Source organism: Crocodylus porosus, unplaced genomic scaffold (genome assembly GCF_001723895.1).
Source record: "Crocodylus porosus isolate Cpor-Errol unplaced genomic scaffold, CroPor_comp1, whole genome shotgun sequence".
Lineage (NCBI taxonomy): Eukaryota > Metazoa > Chordata > Crocodylia > Crocodylidae > Crocodylus > Crocodylus porosus.
Window position 1 is genome coordinate 210,699,425 of NW_017728886.1, and position 18,671 is coordinate 210,718,095.

The 18,671-nt window shown below is 41.5% G+C and overlaps 1 protein-coding gene across 1 annotated transcript in view; it reads left to right on the forward strand.

Annotated features, from left to right (window-relative positions):
• Nucleotides 1-18,671, forward strand: part of CSPP1 (centrosome and spindle pole associated protein 1) — a 98,687-nt gene that overhangs the window by 67,069 nt on the left and 12,947 nt on the right. The window contains exons 23-27 of the mRNA XM_019543435.1: nt 593-710; nt 1,798-1,943; nt 2,279-2,416; nt 14,171-14,226; nt 16,139-16,202. Coding sequence (XP_019398980.1) covers nt 593-710; nt 1,798-1,943; nt 2,279-2,416; nt 14,171-14,226; nt 16,139-16,202 — 522 coding nt within the window. The remainder of the gene's footprint in view (nt 1-592; nt 711-1,797; nt 1,944-2,278; nt 2,417-14,170; nt 14,227-16,138; nt 16,203-18,671) is intronic.

Genomic DNA, 18,671 nt, shown 5'->3' on the forward strand with positions numbered 1-18,671 from the left:
CAGTGCAAATCTTAACTGAGCCCTCTTCTTCACTAAATACCTTTCACACCAAAGCATTCAGTCCCTGCTGTAGTGGGAAATGAGGATACATATATGGTAGCACTTGAAACTGAGATTTCTAGATAACCTCTGAGACTAGGACCAAATCCTTTTTCATCATTGTATGTTTAAATGCCACTTGTGTAGCTGTGTAAATGCAATTTTTGGCACTTTTACCTTCTGGCTCAAAAACCATCCCTTTCTTCTACTAATCAGACTCCTTATGCAGGTAGACAGGCATATCATAATCAAGTAGCTTCCACTTCTGTCATCTAAAATTAGCCAGGATGCTTGAGGTCACTTGTTTGTAGGTGTGATCAAACAATTTCCACCCCCCACCTTTTCTAAAGGATAACTTTGGATGCTTCTTCCTCCTTAGTGATATCTTGACTTAAATTAATTTAATTTAATTTGAAATGCATGACAAGCTTGTTCTTTAACATGTTTAACAACTAACCAACATTTTCACACCTTAGATTTCTGAAGCAGGCCAAATAAATGCTTTGTTCCTTTCACACCTTTTATTTTTAAATTATTGATGTTTAAATTATAGAGGAAAGAAAAAATGTGATAAATGAGCTGACAGAAATGAGAAAGCAGCTTCGTAGTGAAGAGCGGCGACTGCAGGAGCAATTGCTAAATGTGGCCAGTGAAGACGACATAACTACAAGGTGAGAGATTACCCTACATTTTTGAGGCCAGTTCTCACATGGTCTGCCATAGTCTTCCAGAATATGTCAGAACAAAAACATACCTATAAAAAAAAAAATAATTAAAAACTCATATAAAATAAAAAGTCCCAGTTCTTGCAGTATAATTTTAAATTGTTGTGTTTAGTTTCAAAGGTAAGTCTGGCACTCTACCAAATCTATTATTTAATCTGTTCTCTAATTTGAATATATTAAAACTTACAAATATTATTAAAATTTTTCTTCATATGCTTGTATTCAGTTTTGCTGATTTTGACAGTTGATAAAATGGAATTTTAGCAAAGTGTACTATTTTGGACATTTGGCATCATGTTTCCCTGGTCTGAGACAGTAGAAAGTGTCACGGGTTGTATGCAAGTAGCTGCAAGTATAAACCTCTTCTGATCTGCTGCTGAAATGCAGTGTTTTCAGTAGGCCATATACATAAGATGGGCCTCCATGGGTAGCAATGGAGGACTCCATATGTAGCAATGATTTGGAAAGGCTTGGGTGTTATTAATATATATCTGCTACTATTTATAGCTGATGCTAGTTGTTTATCTAAATTAATAGGGACACCAAGAATTACTACTTTTGTATTGCACATAGCTGACCCAGCAAATAGGTTTTTATTTTAATGTTTCCTAGTGTTAAAATTTGTTTTCAAGTAGAATCTTGCTAATTTAAAGTTTGCTTTTTTGTTTCTAAAACCTAATTTGCATATTACTAGAACTTTACTTATTAAAAAAAAATTCCACAGGAACCCTGCTTTTATCATTTTGCTTTTCTGCAAAGTTCAACAGTTTTTACTATATTAGGGATTAGAATTAAATAAAGATCATGTTAGATTGTAAAGCACATCTCCATGGCATCTGTCTGAATTTTCAAGATTGTACTGGATTTTGATATCACAAAAAGAAATCTTACTTTCAAAATTAAATTCAGATTTTGCATAGTGGTTATCCTTTGTGTGGAGGATGCAATATGAAGGTAAAAGTTTTCAGTATTAACAAAACTGGTATGAATGTTAAAACATGTCATGCTCTGTTTGACTTACAAACTTTTCAAGCAGGAAGAGGGAGAGAAATCCAATGGATGTATTTGATATGGCCAGACTTCGGATGCAAGCTCCGGTGAGGCGACCTTCATCAAAGGAAGCAGCTGATGCTGTAAATATACAGAACATCTGGGAATTTAATGATCTTAAGTACAGAGGCAAGTGGATAGTTTAATCATAATTATTAGGAGACTCAGTTATTTCGTGATAATCTAACCACAATGAGAAAATCCAGATATTTTGTTATATCTTCTGAGCTTTGTTTTTTTTCCTTTGGTAGCATTTAGTTCCTTAAAGTTACTTGCTGTATTTGCTATGCTGCATATTTGTTATTTTTTTTGTGAAGTCTTTTCAGACTTACAGGCTCTCGATCAGGTTTTTGGCTATTTTTATTGGTGGCACTAACTCTTTCAAATGCATGTAGGTCACACTTAAAATTAGTTTCTGAAATAGTGTTTTTAGTGGAAATTTAAAAATTGTATCTATGTGACAGATTCTGAAACACGAGCAGACTTGAGATATATGTACCCTGATCTTCCAAGAGATGATCAAACTCTAGAGATTCAACAGCAGGCATTGCTAAGAGAGCAGCAGAAGAAACTTAATAGAATGAAAATGAGAAGAGATGAAGGTAAGAGAAGAGTGATTTGGGAGAGCTTAAGCCATCAATAGATGTAATGGTAAAAACAGTAGACGACAGTAGAAGCAAAACCCTAAGCTGGAGTAACTTTGTCCAGTTCAATGGAAAATTATCCCTGAAAGAATTCAAGGTGAAACTGCTATTCTAAGTTATGTTAGTTTAGGTTTCAGCTGTCTGTGTCCATCCCAGAGTAGTTGTTTGCTGTAGGCAAATAGTGTTCCTCCACCTAGTATTGAGGCACGGCAATAGCTACTTACTATTGCAGGATATACATCTGTCTGCTCCTGCTCTAAATGCAACTTTTATGTGTATAAAATACACTGTAAATTAGACTAAGATACGTGTTTCTGGTTAGGGCCTTAACTATATTTTTTGTTGGCCCTGTTCTTAATTATAGAAAATACTATGTAAATTCCCTTCAACTTGCTGATTTCCTGTAAGGTACATACACAGATTCACTGCATTTAGTTGTGAAACAGAAAAAATAAAGTCCATAACTACTTATGCAGAAGAGGACAATTTGTCAGCACTTCTGTCAGTCAAGTGGCTCTTTCCCCTGGGAATGTTTTAATGCTATTTTATGCTTACCTGAGAACTTAAAGCAGTGGGAGAGGGATAAGGGTAGTTATAGTCTGTGGAGGAGTAAAAAGTTTCTCTTCCTAGAAGAGGAGCCAGTCCAGAAGTGATTCTTAGTGACCTCAATCATTAGTGGACTAATCTACTGACAGCATTGTTTGATGTTTGCTGTATAAGTAGGTTGATTTGTTAACTAAGTAATATTTAGGTCTGTTGCAGTTGACAACCTTTTAAAGCTGTGGGTCAGATTGAATTAGTTTGGGTCAGAGATGGGCAAGCAGGTGCTAGGATCCAGCCTCCACTGCTACTATTCCCAGTGGTGCCACAGGAAAAAGCACCTGGAGCCAGCATTTCCTTTTATCTTTCCCGGCAGGGGAAAGCTACTGCTGCCAGAGGCCCCCTGCCACCAAATGCCTTTTGAAGTCCATAGGCTAAATCGAATGGTTCTCTGGGCCAGATCTGGTCGGTGGACCTTAGGTTGCCAACCCCTGATTTAGATAAAAGTTAAATTTCTAATATGCCTACGCATTTCTAATATGAAGGAAAAACAAGAGGATTAAATAACGATTTTTCATTATCAGAGTCTTAACTGGGGAACCTTGAAGTTTTAGAAATTAATGTTTTCAGCCAGGCATTTCTTTAGAACCTGCAGATAAAATGGAGCAGTTCTCAGAGCCTTGCACTGGAAGTCCAGCCTCTGCAGTATTGCAGATGGTGGGTGGGGCAGATGCTGAACTGGTTTATTGGCATAGTTTCATTGAATTCAGTGTGGCTGTGACATAACACCAGCTTGAGGATCTTCCTTTTTTCTTACTAGGTAAAATCAGTCTTTTCATCTACTTTTGTTTTCTATGTGCCATAATATAAAATAGCTTTGACCCAGGCCTTTGCTAGTTCAATGCATTGATCCTTACCTTCATTGGTTTAGGACTCAGCTGTGTAAGTGATCAGTTTTCCATACATGATGCTTTAGAACAGTTGAATTTCTTTTAAATAATACAGTTGACAAAGCCTAGAATAAAGCATGTGGAAGAGGGCAACAAGCTGTTCTGTACCAAGATGCTGTAACTATGAACAGATTTTCAGGCTAGGGACAGAAGTTACATATAAACCGGTATAAGCGATTGGAAACCAGTTCAAATCTGTAACACAACAGAAGTTCAGTGCATATAAACTGCTTTCAAAATGGCTGAAACCAGTTTAAGATGCACCTGGATGGATGCAGTATCAGACTTAACTGATTTAGGTTAAATTGGTTTATTGAACTTCTGTCTCAGTTCCCCTCCAGCTTCAACGTAACTCAGAGTGCCCCAGCATCCTCTTTGCTGGGTGGGTGGGCTGGCTTTGGCCCAAGCTATCTGTTCCAGCTGAGCAGGGAGTACTCTAGTCCCCTCTGGCTTTTGGTCTGGGCCACTGCAGGCGTGTGGCTGCATTTCTGGAATCAGAAGTGGATGTCTGTTCACTTGCTTATCTGTTCAATCTACACATCTTAGATTAGCCTGCGAAAATTGAATTGATTCATCCTCTGCCTTTTTGACTGTCTGTATTTAGCCTCAAAAACTAACCACTTTAATGTTGTAAAACTCTCTCCTATAAGAGCTCTTCTAAAAAGATCAAGTTAATTGGGGAGTAAACTAAGCTGCTTATACTTGGGAAGTGAAAAAGACTGAAGAATTCTAAGACTTCAGTATTCTAATGTGAGAAGCAGTTAAATAGTACACTGATGGAAATGCAGGCAGTCCTAAGATATTAAAGTGTGGAAATCTGGACAGACTAAATTTAATGTGGACTTTTATTTTCTGCATGGCGTTAATTTTGAGGCTGCAGGTTCTGTGAAAGATGAAAGGGGAAGTCCCTATTTTGAAAAGAAGTAGCAAATTCTGTGCATAAACTGATCTCCCCCAATTTCACTATTTGCATGGATTCATCTTATCACCAGCCATCACTACCATTACTATCATCTTTGTCACAGGGTCACGCAGGTGCCCTGTGCCTATGAAGGAATGAGGGTAGCTGAAACTCCTGAAGACAGCACAGGTGTTAGTTGCCAGGGCAACTAGGCTGGTCACATGAGGAGAAAGGGGCTGGGCCTGGCTTTATAAGCAGCCCAGGCCGGAGCCTAGTTAGCAGTTCCCTTCTGGCAGCCTGAGGTGTGGGAGCTCTGCAGTAGAGCCAAGCAGAGCAGAGCCGATTGTTGCAGCCTGACCACCCAAGCGGCTACAGCATGGTAAGGGTGGAAAGAACCCTGATGGGGAGGTCATTGCAAGACAGCCAAGTGAGCTTAAATCTCATGTTATAGCCAGGAGGCTTGTTGTTGTGTTACAGCCGTTTGGCTTATGGTTCTGTTTCGTTACTGTTACACTGGAGGACTGGGTGAGGCTATAAGGGGACGGAGGAGGCCTCATTTTGGAGCGCCCCAGTAGAGTGGGGGTGCTCCCAGCGCCGAAGGGTGGTGCTGCATTGTGGGGTGTACTACCCCAGCCCTGGGGAGGGGCACAGTGCTGGTGAGGGCACTGTAGTTGGGGTGTAAGACCCCAGCCCTGAGAAGGGCAAAGAGGATTTTGGGGCCAGGCAGGGCTGAGACCACCTGAGCCCCACTGGCAAGGAGCACCAGTGAGAAGCCCGCAGGGGCTCATGTTAGGCTCCAAGGGGAGAGCCACATGAAGAGAAGCAGGGTGGGTGCTACTAGAGAGACGAGCCCGGAGAGGGCGAGTCCGCGATTACAGAGAGCCCGGAGAGGGCAGAAAGAAGCCCCAGGAGCGGGTGCGTGCTTGAGGGAAGCCCCACAAGAGGACGTGTACAGAGAGAAACCCTAGTGAGGGCAAGTATTGAACGAAGCCCCAGGAGTGGGCATATACTATAGAAACCCCAGGAGGGGTGTGGACTGAGAAGGGTCCCAGAGGGGCTCCCCAGTGGTGGGGACCCCGAAGGGTCAAAGGGACCAGGTAAGGCTTAGGCCGCCTGAGCCCAATTGGGAAGAGTCTCAGAGGGGATCCCAGTGTTGGGGACCCTGAAGGGTCAAAGGGGCCAGGTAAGGCTCAGGCCACCTGAGCCCAACTGGGAAGAGTACTGTTAGTAAGCCTGAGAGGGCTAACGAATAGCGGGGCGCAGGTTGCGTGACAAGCTCAGGGGCGCCAGAGAAGTGGCGCTGGTTGCGTGACAAGCCCAGGGGTGCCAGAGAAGAGGCGCTGAGGGTGTGACAAGCCCAAGGGCGCTAGGCAGGGCGCAGAAAGGAAAAGGACCTGATAATGTCTGGAAGAGCTGCGAGGCTTGGGGCGTGCTAAAGGGGAGGTAGGAGGCATGCATAGCCCATAAGGCTGGGGTGTACCGGGTCACTCCATATGGAACAGGGGATAGTATCTGCATAACACTGTGTACAAGGGGATCAAAGGCAGCCTCCCACAGAAACCTATATATACCATCAAGACGTGGTGGGCGAGAAAAGAGGGTGCTGGATCGCCTACTTGACACGGTAGGGGGCGCTAGAGGGATCATGGCCACTCCTAGGCCCCACTCTGTGACAGTCTTTTTCATCAGGTATTTGTTTCATACTTTGCCTTCAGTGATAACAGGTGAATGTCAGATCTCTTGTATGATTTAGATAGGAATTAAATGGTATAAATGTCTACAAAGTTAACTATTGCGGAGTTTCAGTGTTAGTATGAATTCAAATTGGGGCAGCTCTCATTGCCATCAGATCTGTTCTTTCAAGATGTTTCTAGATTCAGGCAGAAATAATGGTTGATTCAAGTTTGTAAGCCAGTTTTTGCCATTAGAAAGCTAGGGTGTTTTTGTTGTTGTTTATTTTTTGCGGGGGTTAATGAGAAGGCTGAGATTTGAGTGCAGATATTACAGGTAAGTAATAGCACATTTATTTGTCCTAACTATTCTATATATGTGTTGTGCATTAATGAGAGTGAAGAAGAGGAAAAGTGTTTTTCATTCTTTCAAAGGAGTTTCCGGTATTCACGTTACATATTAAGTTGAAGTATACATACTGAAGTGGCAATGGTAAATAAAGGTACATGTGAACTAATTAGGACCAACAGTCATTTCATATTGTATATGTTACTAGTCCAATGGAGTCCTGACTTGAATTAGGCTTCTTGGAAATGACCATTTTTAATATTGAATTTATCACCTTTTAGTTTGAGAAGGTTTTTCTGTGTCAGATTTGTTTCGGATTGACAATTCAGGTTGCTTGGAGAATACTCCACTATTGTTTGGAGGCCAATTAGTTAAGTTTTTTGGTTTTTTGTTTTTTGTTTTTTTTTTAAGTTTCAATCCACTTAAGTCCATGCTTTCAACTCATGCTAATTCTGAACAGATAATTTAGTTTTAGATAATATGCATATGACCAAGAAAGTGTTCCCGAGACATCTTAGTTTGGCAGACAAGTAGCTGAATCTCAGGCACAGCAGTGGACAGTTATTTTATAAAGTGGCCTTGCATACCTGATAAAGGAAACTTGTAGAACCCTTCAGCTGTCTCCCGCTTTGTTTTATAGCTGTTATCAAGCCTCTGTTTCTGTTTTTTATTCCCATAAAGTATGCTACTGTCACTCATTTCCAACTCTATTACTGAGCCATAGAAATGAGTTAATCGCTTTATATCCCTTTTATTTATCCAATTAACCTTTCCTGGAGACATGTTGCCTCCCTTTTCTTTAGCAAAAATAGATCAGTTGGTTCTCATTGTCTGATATGGGACTAAGTTAAATTAGAGCAGTATGTCTTTTTTCTTTCTTTTTTTTTATAGTACAGAAAGTATGGTGCTGTTGGCTTTTATAAGCAAATACTAGTTTATTTCCTTCATTAATAGAAGAGATCTTGCTATGTTGCTAGGGGAAAATCGTACTATGGATATAACTTCTTAATATGAATAGCCTTCTATTGCGTTTCCCCTTCCAGTCTTAAAAACAGGAGAAATCTGTTAAATGTTAGTGGCAACTGAAAACCAATAGATGAAAAAAAAACATTAAAAGTAATTTCAGGTACTACACCTATCTGTGCCACCACCTCCTGAATGTGTTTGTTTTGTAATCTTACCTTTTCCATTTTTAAATGTTTCCTTTTCTCTTGATCTTGTGAGGTCCCATCCAACCCTAATGTCTGTGAAATCTATGCTGCATGAGGGTCCCATGTAATCAGGAGAAGCTAAATGTACTCAAAGCACTTGCAAACATTCAGAGTAAATAAACTGAAAAATGGAGAATTTTTTTCTTTTTAAGGTTTTCCTGCTATATCCCCAGTTTTGTATATTTTCAAAACTAGTAAGTTAAGTGTATTCAGAGAAGCAAAAAGTGTGTGTAAGTTTATGCCAAAGTAGTTACTGTACTTAAAAAATATTGGTGCTTCTTCCCTGATAGAAGGAAGTATAACGTTTAGGGCGTGGAACTGTAAGTTTGCCATTGTGTGTTCAGTTTTGTCACTGATTTACTTGGATTCTGAGAATATTATTTCACTTGTGCTTCTATTTCCTCCAGCTTGTAAGATAACAGTTGCTTTTTGAGGGAGACTAAGCCATTTTTTGAGATCTTCACATAGAATCATAGAAAATTAGGGTTTGAAGGAACCTTGGGAGGACATCTATTCCAACCCCCTGCTCAAAGCAGGACCATCCCCACTTAGATCATTTCAGCCAGCCTACCTATAGTATAGTTTGTACTTGTATAGGGAATTGTGATTGTAGAGAAAGAAGCTGGGGGAAGAGTTGTGGTGTCTTTTTGTAGCTTTTATGCTAAAGACCAAATTATGAAAAAGACCTTAATTTAAAGACAAACACATGTCAGGCTTGCATCTCAGGGAGTGGATAATAATGGGATGCAGAGCTTTTCATTTCTAAATTCATTGTTCAGATGAGGCCTAGTTAATGTTTAGTTAACTGGAATGAGTTGGTGGTCTCAGTAAGTCGGGGTCAAGACACTAGTAATGCAGTGGGGAAAGTCACACTTGCTGTATTTTGTGCTGTCCCGTTGTACAGGAGCATGAAAGAGCTGCTCTCAAGATCTTGTGCTGTTGGTGTTGTTCCTTTCATCCATCATAAATGAATTTCAAAATTAATCAGTGTTTTTCGTTCACCAGATAAATGTCTTTTCCTCATTATGTGGTAGGCTTTATGCAGAATCTTTAGTTTTTAATTTCTGCGGGTTGCTCCAAGTCTCCCATTCCTGCTCAGAATTCCAAGGTGCCCATTTCTGTAGACAGGGGAACCAGCTGTGGTGGGAAGATGCATTATAGACTCATAATTATGCTTTTAGAATTATTCGGATGATGCTTGTTTTGGGGTAGAGGACACAGGCAGTAGCTTTGGGGATGCGTTAATTGTGAGTTTTCATACTTAAAAATGTTTAACCTAATTTTAAGAGAAGCAAAAATTCCTGTGGGCGGTATCTTTTTATTGGCCAGCTGCATGGTTGGGATGGATACAAGCAAGTTTTCAGTTACAGCATTATTCTTCTTCAGTTCTGTGATACCTGAAAGCTTGCTTTTGTCTGTCCCAGCCCTGTAGTTGGTTCAATAAAAGATACAGTCCACAAGAATTCTTGCCTTTTGCATTATTTCCTGGACTGTCAAGATAGTAACATCACATCAACACTACCATTACCTCATTTTACAATTTCTTGGATGTCTGTTATTTGAAATTAATAGTATAACATTCTGTTGCATTTTTCCTTCAGTTAATTTTAGCTAATTCCCATTTACCTTGTGTTTTTTGTCTAGGATTTATTTTTTTAATTGCTCTTGTGTTCTTGTGGAAATTTAACACAGTTCAGCTGGAGTTCAAAGCCTTGTAGTTTAACATTAGTCCTAAAAGCTATTGTGGTATTGAATTTGGTGACTAGGGCTGTGTGAAGCTTTGGTAGCTGATTTGATTGAGAGGGGATTTGGCCTGATTTTGGTGGCCGAATCCCTGAATCCGAATTAAATTGGGAGACCAATTAAAAGGCTCGAATTGAATTGGAAGCTTCTGAATTGATTTGGAAAAGATTTGGTGCTGATTTGGAGATTCTGCTATAGAGTAAATAGGCAGCAGTCTTCCACCACACTGGACACAGCTGCCTTCAGCTGATAAGTCTGTTGTAGTGGGCAGAGGGGGGAGGGGAGGGGTGTAGTGGGGGGACAGATCAACACCCCCACAGCGAGGGAAGTATTGGGGTGGAGTGGGGTGCGGGACTTGGGAAGGGGGGCTCCCGCCACTGTGTGCTGCTGCTGGTGGGCATGGGAGCAGGCCTGTGCCCCTTTTTACGGTGTTACCAGTCTAGGATGGTATGGGAACAGGTATGTGCCCCCAGATCTGTGCGAGTCAGGCTGGGCCAGGCTGTGCTCCGGGAGGCTAGCCTGCTGCCAGGCTTTGCTCCGCAGGGTGGGCGGAGACAGGGTTTGACTCTGGGCGGCTAGCCCCAGCTGCAGCTTGGAGTGCAGCCCTGGCTCCACCCCCCCGCAGAGTGCAGTGGAGCGGGGGCTATATGGGGGCTGCAGCCACCTTAAAATTCCCCATAGCCCCTGCTGTCAGCTGCTCCTTGATCCAGGTGCCCACACCTGCCACCATGCCCTGCCGCTGCTTGCTAAGCCAGGGCAAAGCTGCGGCTTGTCCGGGAAGCATGGGGAGGCTGGGCGAGTGGCAGGAGGCCATAGACCCTGCTCCAAGCACCTTCTGCCACCCATCCAGTGTGCAGTCTGGCCCAGCCTGCCCCGCGCAGATCTGAGGGTACATACCCACTCCCACTCCCTTCTGGACCAGCGGCACGTGGCAGTGTACAGTGGCAGGAGCCCCCCTTCCTGTGTCCCCCCACCCCAGCTGGGCATCTTGTTCCAGCCCCACCCCCAACCCTTCCCTCACTGGAGACGTTGATCTGCCCACCCCACATCCCTTCCCTCACCCCTCTGCCCACCACAGCAGACTTACCAGCTGGAAGCAGCTGTGTCCAGCGTAGTGAGGACTGCTGCCTGTTTAGTCTGTGGCTGAATCTCCGAATCTCTGCTGAATCTTCAGATTTGAATCAACTGAATCAAATTGGGACAGTGATTTTAATCACCGAATTGAATCACTGTCCCTCTGAATCAGCTGAATCCGAATCTGAAGTCAATACGTGCCACTTCGCACAGGCCTAATGGTGACTACTTAAGATCCCAGAACTTGTTTTATTTTATCAGTTCATTTAACATATGAAGATATGAGCAAGAAAATGAAAATAATATTACAGAAATGGAAATCACTCCTGTTACAGCAGAAGGATGTACTAATCTGAGTTCTCTGGCACAACTTGGAAGGTTAGCTTTCTGTCTGAATGCTAAAGAGTACTTTAATTTAGAGAGAGATTATCTTCCTTGGGCTATAAGATTAACATATTGTAATTTAATTTTTTTATTATATTTGTCTTTGTTAATAGAAATGCTGCAGATAATGGTTTTAGAGAAAATACGTAAGGTTTTAAACTTCATTACTATTTTTATTTTTATTATGGTAATGCTCAGAGGATTCTTTAGAACAGTAGCCAGCAACCTTTTTTAGGCTGCCAGCTGGAATGAACCAGCTGAGAGACGGATGGCTATGTGAACGCTAGGATCCGGCCACTGTCGCTACTTCTCCCCATAGCAGAATGGGGAAACTCCTGATGCTGAGTGCTGCAAAAGCCCTATCCGCAATCCGGATTAGATAGCGTAGTGGGATAGATGTGGCCCACTGAGTGAATGTTGCCAGCCCCTGCTTTATAAGGACCTTGTTGTGTGTTGGTACTGTACAGAAAGTAGTGAATTAAAGGTCTTGGCCCAGAAACTTTGTGTTTAAAAAAAGGATAAAAAAGGCTAGGAAGACAGAGAATACTAAACACGCACATGCACACGTACTAGTTTCCATGTAAGTAAATACATTTTCATATGAATATTTTTATAAATATTGATAATTTCACCTGCTGTCAGCTTACCAGACACTTGTTCTCAGATTACTTGTAGGCTTTGTGGTAAGAATAAATATTGCAAAAAGAAATGGAAGGCATATAGGTTCACAAGGTGCTAGATGATGTACAGATATAGATAGAACCATTCCATAACTTACTTTATACTAGAGCTGCAGTTCTTTAAGAGGGGAAAGGAAGAGAAAGGGGTGATGTGACACCACAGCTAAGTACAGACAGTCAAAAAGCCTGAGGCTGAATTGATTCAGTCTTTGCAGGTTAGTCTTAAGCTCCAAATATTGAACCAATAAGCAAATGAACAGATGTTCACTTTTGATTTGGAAAAGGCAGCCACATGCCTGCAGTGGCTCAAGCTAGGGGGAGGGGGGCGCTAGAGCAGGGCCCTCTGGCATGTAGCCAGCATGGGCTATGTATTTGCTTTCCTCTTCCTGGTGCCCCCAAGGCCTCTGGGATTTGTGGTCCAACATCATAGTGGCAGGACTCTGCAGGCTCACTCATCACTTCCTCTTGCTTCCAGGTGCCTCTGGGATTTGTAGTCCACAGTTGCAGCCTAGGATTTGTCCCTGGGACTTTTAGTCCTAAGTAAGCAGGTCAGGGCAGCTTCACATTTGAGGGAAGGGAAGTTTAACCCCCGTCCCTGGTCCCAGATCCCAGCAGGGGTTTGCCAGGGGGAGGAGGGGAAGGGGCGGGCTGTGAGCCAGCCAGTGAGGCCAGTGAACCAGCTCTCACTGCTCCAGCTAGGGAGCAGAGGGGTAGGGCCAGCTCTGTTCTCTGGAGCAGACAGCCCAGCCCAGGGCTGCAAAATGTTGGGATGCTGTGGAATTGTGATTTCACTTGAATCAGGAAGGGGTCTGGGACAGAAATTTCATAAATTGGTTTGACCTCAATTGGTTAAGTCTGATACTACATTCAACCAGGTTTATCTTAAACCAATTTCAGTATGGTTGAAAATGTTTTATGTGCACTGAACTTCTATTCTGTTACAGGTTTAAACCGATTTCTGATCACTTAAACCTGTTTGCGTAACTTCTGTCCCTAGCCTGAGGTTCTGAAACTTAAGCCCAGTGCTCTGTTTAGTAAACTACTGGTGCTCATCATTTGGCCCTGTGGGCTGGGTAAGTGGCACGGGTCAAGTCCGTGGGCCAGATTCACATACCTGAATCGGACCCCACACCACGCTGCTCAGCTCCTTGCCATCTGGTACGGCTTCCCTTGACTACATGCCACCCCTGTCAGTACCATGCACTTAATCTATCATGCAGGGCTGTACTATCCATCCTGCAGGGCTCTTACTCGCATCTGGAAATTTTGAGGGCAGGGGAATGGCAATTAGCTGCCACCACTCCACTGCTGCTAAATTTTCAGGCCCATGGGCAGCCCCACATGCTGCACAACATGGCCTTGTGGGCTGATTTGGCTCATGGCCAGGGATTGAGCATCCCTGCACTACACCGTACCACCTTTCTGCTTTAGTTACTATTTTGAGGCTATATAAAAGGTGATTAGATTAACTAATAGTTTCTATCAGTATTTTGAAACCCTGTGTAAATCATAATAAGAATTTCTATGGCACAAGAGAGTAATGTTTCCAGAATCTGATGCAGATAAATGTAAGTGGGTATATCATGAAAGACTTTAAATACCTTGTTTGTCAGTAGTTCCTAAAACTGGTTATTCTGTACCTTGTTACAGTAATGCCTATAATATAAAGTAATGCAAGTATATTCTTAAGAAAGCCTAAGAAATGAGCATGTAAAAAAGACTACCATTGAAAAAATAGGATATTCAAATGCATTAAATATTTTATTTGTTAGAGAACAGTAACTATAATATTATTTACTAATACTAATTTACTGATTATTTACTATTATATTATTTAATATTTTCTTTATTATTTACTATTATATTATTTAACTATAATAATAGTTGTAAGAACTTTATTTTAGCACCCTCCCAGGTTTTCCTCAATAACAGTGTACTCTTGATTTTTGTTTGTTTGTTTGTTTGTTTGTTTGTTTTATTTTGTTTTTACATTAGGTTCCTTTGCTTATACCTTAGTTGACAGGAAAGCGATAAGGAATTTTTGCATGAAACTATTTTAAAATTTTTTTTTTAAATAAGTTTTCCAGCACTAATTCAGAATGATCTTCATGTTTGTATAGCAATCTGCTGCTAAAATGTTTTAATATGATTTTGTCTGTTCTGTGTTTTATGCCAATTATGGTTTTTTTATTCTTCCTGGGTGTGGATAGATATTATAGATTATGATGATTCTGCTCCTGGCTTTAACCCACGGAACATGGGACTGGTAAGAAAAAAAAAAAAAAAGAAAAGAAATCTTTTTTATTTCAATTTGCTGCACTGCATTTTCTCAGATACAGAGAACTTTGTGGTTGAATTAGTGTGAATTGGAGATTGACTGTACTTTAGTGTATTGTTGAAATATAGGACTATATTTATTCAAGCTTGTTATCTACAGGTTTCCCCTGCTTTATGTGGGTTTTGTATGTGTGAATTTGCTCTTGTGCAATGACTCATATCAAAATTCGTTATATGCGAGGTAAATCACTTTTATGTGATTAGTGTGGTAGAAACCCGCAGTCAGCTGCTTTGTGTGTGGTGTGTTGTGGGAGTGATGTGCACCAAAATATAGTCTCCTGTGTGGATCTGTGCTCCTCACATGTTGTCTGCGACATGTGTTTCTGTAGTTGCCGTCCCTATTATGGCTTCTAAGTATCCCGCTAGCTTACTTCACCATCTCTGCTCTTGGTGAATACCAAAATTGTCATGTAAAAGTAGTAGAACTGGGTCTTGGGGTCAGTACAGTCGAGGTCTTGGAACGTATCCCTGTTTGTTACATTGTAAAGTGGGTTCCCTTTATGCCAATTCAAGTTATGCGCTGTTTTCCAGGAGCGCATATACAACATAAAGTGAGGGAAACCTGTATTTAGTGTTGAGGCAAGTTTAGCGATAGCAAATAAGTCACCAGGTCTCTTCATTGAACCAGGAAATAGGCTCTGTTGCCAATCCATGTCTTGATCTATACCTATGGCTGAATTTTTCACTGTCTTGAACCTTGTATTGCCATATGCACCTGCGCAGAATGGAAGTAGATACTGTAATTGGAGTGAGTTGGTGGAGAACACTACTTCGGTAGCATTTACACTTTATGCAGGTGTACAGGACTAAACAAGGTGGAAGACAATAAAGAAGTAGTTTCTTTTCTTCCAAGAGGTGTACACACTGACTCCATTAGAATAACTGAATAAAGTGTGGTCAAATTAGAATTCTCTACCTGTTCTGCACTGGGGTATAATATTGTGCCTCCATGTTTCACAGGTGTGTGCTAGCAGGCGGGGTGCAAGGCTGTAAGGAATCTAGTCCTTGGAATGTCATAAGCAGTAGCTTTTAGATCATTGCTGTGACTTGTAGACACAGCTGGCAGAGCTGCTGCGTGCACAGAATACTGTTGCACTTTTATAGCTCTAGACAGCTACTGAAGTTGTCTTTAGACCTTTGATTTACAGTAAATATTCAGTTCCCTGCTGCCTCTACTTTCTTTTCTCCTTTGAAATGAAAGTAGGTAGAAATTAAAGTGATTTTCAACACAGAGATTTGCATTTCAGAATTAATTCTGTAATAAATTGTTGCAGCCCTGTTCATTAGAAATTCAAACTTCAAAGGGCATAATAAGGATAAAATAAATAATAAGTTTGTTAGTCCTAGAAAATGTGGTAATATCAGGGATTGGATATTATAATAGTTTAGAATCATGCCTTTTTGAATAATGCCTAAAAGGCAGAAGCATATTTAGTGGCTTAAATGAATACATTAGCAAATTAGATCTGGTTTCTAATGGAAATGTGTCCATATTACAAAAAGCACACTCACAGTTGTTGTTTTTGTAGGCAATGTTAGCAAAGAGGACTGCTGTGAAAAGCAATCAAAATCTGAATAGTTAAGGAGAACCTGAACTATGTGTTTAAATTCTACCATTTTTACCAAAGAGCAGGGCTGAAGTATACTAGAAAGCATTATTTTGTGCTGTTTACTTCTCATGTGCAAAGTCCTATCTTATCCAGTACTTTATCATCTGGCACCTTTCACTCACAAGTCCTATTACTTACTTTACTTAAAAATATTAGGAACCCTCCCACCTTTCCACAGACACTAATACAGCTGAACTGAGTGTTTTTTTTTTTTTGTTTTTACTTTTGTAGTTCAGGAATGACTCCAGTGAATTCTTGAAAAAATCACTATTGGAATCTGAGAGTGCTTTTATTGGTGAGTTTATTTAGTGGTATTTATACTTTTTATGCAGTGTGTCATTTTATGCAATGTATCGTTTGATAGACAAAATTGAAATTTTCACAGCAAAAACAAATTATTTGCCTTTCAGTGTTTTTAACTCCCTGCCAAGCGAACAGATGGAGCCCTACCCAAACCACCACCATAGGACAGCCCTACCAACCTGGGCAACTATAGACAAAGTGATTATGCTACTGTTCTAAAAATCTCAAGTCACTAGACCTTTTCATAGGGGTTAGCAGTTATCAGCATTTAGTTATTGGAAGGTCATCTTAAATTTGTCCCCACCCACCACTGCAGCAGGAAAAACAGTGGTAAAGGGGCAGATGAAGGGTGGGGGTGTCAGGTGGTAGGGGAGTAAAGCAGCCCGAACACTACCTCTTCCCATCTCCCTGTACCCCCTTGGCACCTTACCACCACCTCCTGCCTGTCCCCAAGCCTGTGTGCCCTAACACTTGCCCCCTGCTATTCCCACCCACCCCTATGCTTGCTGGCACCTTTCTCTTTCCCCATTACTGCTCCAGCTCCAGCTCCAGCATGCGGTTGCTCTAGCCCCAGCCCAGTTATTGCAGTGACGGCAGCTCCGGCTGAGCCTTAGAGCTGGAGCTCAGGCCAGAGCCAGTTGATGCTGCTACTGGGCTGGGCTGGAGCAGGGCTGGGGCCATGCCAGAGCTTGAGGGTAAGTGACTGGAGCAAGAAGCCTGTGATGGAGGAGGTGGCGGGCAGGGGCAGAGGCAACGGGCAGGGCAGATTGGGGTGCAGAAGCAGTGAGGAGGGAGCAGCATCTGCAACTCCAACCTCAGCCCTGACCTCGGGTTGGGGCAGAGTGGGAGGGGCAGCAGCTGCCCTCTCCCCTGCTGCCTTGTATTCAAAGCCAGGGCGAGGGGTTTTCCCATCTTGCATTAAATGGGGAAAAACTTGTCTTGGATTCAAATAAATATGGTAAATGCTTCAGTAGACTTAGGTACTTAGTACATTATATTGCACTGTGCTGGGACCCTGAATTTTTTTTAATACAAAAGATAGTTGAGCTGCTGCTTTTGTGACCTGGTTTTAGCACGGAGATGACAGTTGATTTTCAGGATGAATCGGATTACACTTAGGCACTGAAGTCTGCTTCAGCACCTAATACGTGGAGTAGTTACCTCAGTGTTGAAATCAACAAGTCATGAGATCTTTCCGTTCTTATCAGTATATTCAGTAAATATGGTATTTGAGGATTCTTGCTCTCAGGCTCCGAAGGTTTATATGACTTATGGGTGCCTGATCACAGTATTCATTTACAAAGATTTGACAGGCTTTTTTTCTGTTCTTTCTTGGTCTCTTATTGCTCCACATGCCTAACAGCATGATTCTATATAGTGTTGTGCCTCCTTTCACAGAATCCACAGAGGAGCAATGTGAGGCGCATCAGTTATGTTCTTTTTAATTTGTTGATGTCATGTAAATTTCGTAGTCCAATGTGAAATGAGATGTATAACTAAGTGTTTTGAGGGTTGGACTTATGTCTTTTTTTTAATGCTTTGCAGAAGTTGGGATGGTTGGGCCTTATGTGGTATGCAATACAAAGAGCAGTTATAAATGTTTTCCTCTAATTGGCTGTTAAGGTTCTTCCCAATACCACTCAAAAGTCCCAAAGCCTGCAGCTTGTATTCTTTAACAGCAAGAGAGATACAGAAGCTGTATGCCTGTAGATTTTATTATGAAACTAAAAACTATGCATTTGGTGCATTTTTTTTTTTTTTTAATATGTAGCCGTTGCCTCTTTGAATCCAACTAAGGGAACGAATACTTAGCGTCTGTCTTTATAAAATCAGACTTTGTGTTGGGAAATTACTTAAATTCCTTGTATTAATTACCTGATACTGGAAAGCAAGGTATAATGTGGGAATCTCTACAAGGGGAATCTTTCTACTTGATTCTGTGAGTAGCCTGCACTCAGGCTCCTCTCATACTAGAAAATGTTTCACTTATTTAAATTGTGAAAGGATGCTCAGTGGTATGTAAGATGTAGGTATAAAGTATTAAGGTAGTGCCTGTCCCAAAGAACTTGTAGTCTGCAGAATAAATATCAAAAGATGGGGTACTCTGGCAAACCCAAGTAAGGTGGTGACAGTAGACTCTCCATAGCCTTCTGGTTTGAAGATGCTTCTGGCTGTGAAGGGTAAATCTAGAGTGTGCTTTGCAAGAAAAACTTGCATTCAATGTAAAAATACAAATAAAAGCACTGTTTTTGTCATCTGTTTTCCCCCCCTTTTCATAACTTCTTTTCAAATAGCATAACATATTCCAGCATATAGATTTCATAGACATTAGGGCTGGAAGGGACCTTGGGAGATCATCGAGTCCAGCCGCCTGCCCAAAGGGCAGGAAGTCAGCTGGGGTCATAAGATCCCAGCAAGATAAGCATCCAATTTACTCTTGAAGGTGTTCAATGTAGGTGCT